General features: G+C 29.4%; 1 protein-coding gene across 1 annotated transcript; it reads right to left on the bottom strand.

The window, feature by feature from the left end:
• Positions 1–514: 514 nt before the first annotated feature.
• On the bottom strand, positions 515–5,673 carry LOC113397847 (basic helix-loop-helix ARNT-like protein 1). The gene has a single exon (XM_026636365.2). It carries the CDS (start codon positions 5,408–5,410, stop codon positions 3,851–3,853), a length of 1,560 nt encoding a protein of 519 aa, XP_026492150.2. The 5' UTR covers positions 5,411–5,673; the 3' UTR covers positions 515–3,850.
• Positions 5,674–6,000: the final 327 nt, after the last annotated feature.

Here is a 6,000-nt window from a genome sequence, read left to right as displayed (position 1 = left end):
TGTTCTTAATAAATGAAATACAGTTGTATTTCTAGTACTACTAGTCTAGTACTTTCATAAGGTTACAAAGGTAAGATCCATATCGGTCTAAAACTTAGTTCCTGATTATCTATATAAACTTAGCAACATTAAATATGTTAGTGTATGAGAATAATAAATAAAATGAATAAACATTAACAACCAGACATACCTTCAACCTACCTTCGTATTATATGTTTTGAAAAAAAAAATTATACAGTAAGTTTAATATTTTAGAATTGATTACTGTGAACTTATGTAACACTGTTTTTATGAACATAATATAAGTATTTATCACTTCTTTAGTCTTATAATATTTGAATTAACTATTTTATTCATAACATTTAAATATACAATACTGTCTGAAATAAAAACATGGTATATTTTTAAACCCCGATGAAATCTAAATTTGACGAAAATAAATTAATAAATTGCCAATACCCACATAATAAATCAAAACATTAATTTCCAAGGAATTAAACAAAAAAGATAGTAATTTAATTTCATCTATTTTATTCGATCCATACATAAAATAATATCATTGTAAAGTATCGTTTTTGGTCAAAAACAAGTATAACATCACAATTTATAAAAGCTAATTTTAAAAGAAATATTAAGTTAAACCAAGTAGAATACAATCAGTCATTCTTAGCGAAACATCAACATTGATCATATTTAGTAGAATTGCAACGCAATTGTGACACAGCTATATTGAATATATACAGTTACGTATATTTCACTCAGTTCATTTCTGTGCTATATTTAATTGGGATCAACAAGGAATGCGTTGTACCGACATATCAGAAAAGTTTTCACAACCATTATCTTACACCCGTACAACAATATAATTAATGCAAAGAACATCTTATCCATCAAATTTTTACAAAAAAACCAGCAACATTAAGACACATGCAAACATCAATAACATCTATGTTTAATTTTGTACAAGACATATAACTTTCACTCACCACTTAGGCACAATAAATTTATGGTCGGCATTAACATTCAAAACATTTTTACGTAAGTATATTTTATCGCATATAATGTAAGTATAGAGAAATGTGGATTTTGACATATATGTGCGTATAAGGTTTATATTATATGTTAAAAACACCAATACAAACATAGTATTATTCAAACATTCTAGATTCTTTAGTATAAACTTGACATAAACATTGTAGAAATAATACCGTACAAACATACGTTGGAGTTGGTAAACAAGCTGTTTATAATTATGTAATTATATACAATTCATACAAAGTGCGCAAATGAAGATACATAGCTAGCATCTATGTATTTATTTTAAATACTGTATACTTTTATTATGAATAATCTTAAAATGCCCATACCAACTTTAACAAAATATCCCCTTATACAGCCAATATGCAAAGTGAAATGTCTCCCATTGTAGCAATCTTTGAAATATTAACCACGACATTGAATGAATTATTCTAAGATTTTAACGCGTTTAACGAAATATTCATTTTAAAATAAATCGATGTGAATTCACATTCTAACGCACATAGGAAAGACAAAAGCAAACAATCTCAAACACTATGTACATAAAAATCAGATCATAGAAAGAATTATCTCTAATGCAAGTTGCCTTCGAATTATAACATTCGTTTTAATTTATACCAGTACTAAAAAATTATATGTTTACCTCACAAACATAAAGGTCTCTAGTAATTGATGCATTCGTAAGAACTACTGCGTATGTATCTCCGTTTTTATATTTATGATGATTTTCTAGCGAATATGGTACAGCTGTCTTCGTTGTCCCTTTGTCGTTATCGTAGTTGTTCCAAAACTTTAAAACTAGACAAAGATTTTTTAATACTATAATGTTTGATGGCATATGAGGAAGAATAAATCTATATCAAGTGGGCATTAAAATAATGAGAACAAAATGTTAAATTTAACGACACATTTATTTTTTAATTTAACGAAAATATTTCGTTACTTTAATACTTGGTGTACTTAATTATTTCTCAAATAAAAATGTACATTTAATGTCACAAAAACTTCTTCCATGTTTAGAAAATATGTTCCTAAACATAATTCTTTATTATTGTTAGTACTAATTTTAACGGAAGTTGTACCATTGGAACTTAATTGGATTTTTATTAACCTTCCTGCCCATTTCAGTAAAATATGTATATAAAATTACAATAAAATATCTAAAAAATAAGTTTCGATTTAAAAAAAATATTGTACTGTGTTAGTAATATCAGATATTCAGGTTTATCGGGAAAGAAATCTACGTAAAAGAGACCGCTATAACGAAATAATTGAACAACTGAACTGGATATTTTTATCCAATAAGTATTATATAAATCAATTAGGCAAGCAAACTTCTCGAAACCCCAGGACAAAAAATAACACTTTAATGGAATATTACATAAAAAAACAGTACAACCTGATGTAATTTCAGTTTAGTTACTTAAATATTTTTTTTCCAATACCTTATAAAATAATATTTACATTGTCCATGTATACTTCTTAGCCTTAATTTTACCCTGCTTACAGCACAACTTGCTCCATACCAAAACAAGTATTGTCAATTGAATTGGCCTGTCCTTAATCATTTTACAAAACCCTGCCATTTTAAATTCGCCAATTTTTTTTATTTTTTCTGACCTGATTTATTTTTCTTTTGAAATAAAAGTAATATCACAATGATTAAAAATGTCATTTGCGCGAAAAAAATATTTAAGTATTTATTTTCCTTTGAAAATAACATATACAAACAAGAAATTAAAAAAAAAAAGTTTCAGATTATGAGTCTAGGTCATTGTACTTCCTGCATAGGACTTATCTAGTCAAAAAAATATATAAAGATCGAATTAGAAAAACATATTTTTTATCATAAATGGTCATTTTTATAGAAGAATATTATATACCTTACAAGCAAAATTTATTTTTACAAAATTTAATAAACATGGCATGCACAAACACTGTGCTTGGTTTGTTTTGTAGATTTGACCATATAAATTATCTACATTTTATAAAAATAGAAAAGGTATCAGTCAATATACCTACGTTAAACATTTTAATTAATAATGATACAGTAATCAATGTAGCTTTTATAAACAACGGAGATGTCTAATAAAAAACAATTTGAAATGCATCAAAGACTTCCAGTGTGACTATAATTAGGCTCACAAAATATATACAATTAAACTGAAGAGCTACAAAATGATCTTTACTTTCCAAGTAAACAAACACACTAATGTATTAAATACCTTATATTTGTTGACAAAGATAAATTCACTCATGAAAATTTAGTAATTTAGTATGGGCTATTAGTAATTTTGGCCAAATATTTAAGGACCCTGATAATAAATTTGCCTTTGATGAATATAAAGAGTGAAAAGTTGTGATATGTCTATATTTTATAAATATTACAAGATAATATTTTCAATCATGAACAGGTAAGATATTTATAACTGAGTTGTGGTAAATCTGTTAATTTCTGCCAACTGTGCATCTCAAACCTCTAAGATTTTCAAATTACTTCTGCAGGCATTTGGCACATACATTTAAAATAAAAGTATTAATAATAAAATAGTTTTCCAATACCAACATCAAAGCCTGCAGATGAAACAAACCTGCAATCCCCAAAAATATGAGTTGTAAACAATTTCACCATTACCTATATTTATACAAATAATTCCCTACTCTTACACACATAGATTCTAATTGACTTAAGCCTTCTCATACACTAAATTGTTTAGGTCAATTAGATTTAAATATTACATGGATAATAAAGTATTTTAAAATTTATGAATTGTACATATTAAGTAAAAAAAAATTCTTAAAATAAGCACACCTAAGGGTCAGAGAGTCCACTGTGCCTTTTTAAATGTTCACTGTTGTCATCACTGTCTGAATTTTTTCTTTTGCGATTATCAAACCTGACACCAGTTTCCTGTACAACTCTTTCACTATTTTTAATAGCAGAAATTATATTTTCCTTTGATGGAGCAATTAATTTTAATTCATCCACGCTTTCATTAACCGCTGGCTCCACCAAATGCATTACGATTCGTTCTAAACGCTTTGGATGTTCAACAGGGGCTTCATCAATGGCCAGTACTTTTTCACTCTCTAATCTTTCAGTATCCACCATCACAGAATATTTTCTTTTCATTTCCTCCATCATTTTTCTACCATATTCCTCTCCAACAACGCTGTTGACACATACAAAACTCTGTACTTTCTTAGTATCTTTGTCTATTTCTAGGAAACCTCTTGTTCTCATGTAAATAAAATGACCTGAACGTGACATGAGTCTGTAATATGATTCTCCAAACTCTCGACTTTGGTCATACATTTGTCTCAAGACACAAATCACCCAACGAACATCTTCCTTATGCATAAACACAAAGGCAGATGTCCCAGTAACTTCTTCAGTCATATAACCAGCAGCTAAAGAAATACTCTGATCACATTGCACTATGCGACCATCAATTAAGTGTCTTGTCCAATATTCAGAGTATGCAGTAGGTGGCAACATTCTAGCAGGCAAGCTATTCGATAAAACATGAACCATTCCTATAAAAACATAATCATTTCCACTTGAAGAAAATGTACGATGGTGCCTAACTCTCTGCCTTCTAATGGTCTGCTCATCTTGGACACCATTGGCTGTGGCTCGATCAGAACGTCGTAGCATACCATCTATCCTACAGCGTTCATACCTTGGAGGATCGGATCTTGCTCCTGATCTCATTATTCTGAGATGGAAATTATGATGCTGTTCAAACAACTTAGCATTACAACCAGTCTGTAATTCTAGAGGATAAATATGTTGTCTTAGAATCTCTTTATCTTCGTTGTGTATGTAATTATATATGTCTTGACCAAGAAGATCTATATGACAATATCCTAACTTCTCTTGAACATTAGGGGAGACAATAAATATACGACCTTTGCATGTAACAGCGAACATGAAGCCCCCAATAAGGTCAAAAATCTTTAATACAGCTGGAGACCATGTTTCAACATGGCAACATTTAATAGTATCACCAAAAACATGTTCATTTCGAAGTTTGTTAGCTGCAAGGCGTAGAACACTAGTTTTATCAACTTTTCGTTGTGAATGTACAACATCAGAAAGTAAAGACATCATTTGAGCAATTTGAGAATTAAACTGACTTCTGCGATGTTTTTCAGCATTAATACGAGATTGCCGATCGCTTGCTTTGGAAATCGGTAAATCAGGCGAGTGTGCATCAGACGAAGAATCACCACAACTTACATTTTGTAAATCAAACGCCTGGGGAACAGAGACTGCCATTCCAAAGTCTGGACTAGCCAGCCCTACCTGATTAGCCACACCAGCATGGACTCCTAGACGTGTGCTAGCTGGGCCGGGAGATTCCATCATTATCAACTAATCACAAGTGCCCTTGTTTAAAAGTCACTCATCAACACTCAATATATTTTTATAAATATAACAATAACATAGCTACATTGTCAATAACTAAACTATTGAACACCCATACTAATTACACATAGCTATCATAATGATTTTTAATGAATATTAGAAAATTTAACCTTTTTTATAAATGTAACATTTAATATTCACAATGTAATTCCTCGTTATACACTATCACCGCACGGCACAAAACAGTACCTATAATAGATTTGACTGGAAAATACTGAGTCGCCAGCACTTCAATTTATTTACCCATAAAAGTGATTGCAAAAATTCCAAAAGCCCCCTCGACTAATATTTTTGAAAATTCGGAGTATTTAGGAAATGTAGTATTTTTTTATTTAGATTGAGATAACGTAAGTTCCATAAAGTAATTTGATTAAATATGGTATAAAAAGTAGAAATATAATATAACTGATTTATAGTAATAAAAATTCTACTTAAGTTAAGGTGACCAAATATTTCAAAATTGTGTAATTGAACAATTGTTACTCCTGAATAATGGGTTACAATTATTATATTTTACTGCCAAAAAAAAT

This window comes from Vanessa tameamea, chromosome 13 (genome assembly GCF_037043105.1).
Source record: "Vanessa tameamea isolate UH-Manoa-2023 chromosome 13, ilVanTame1 primary haplotype, whole genome shotgun sequence".
Lineage (NCBI taxonomy): Eukaryota > Metazoa > Arthropoda > Insecta > Lepidoptera > Nymphalidae > Vanessa > Vanessa tameamea.
This window is presented reverse-complemented; position numbering and strand designations above follow the sequence as displayed.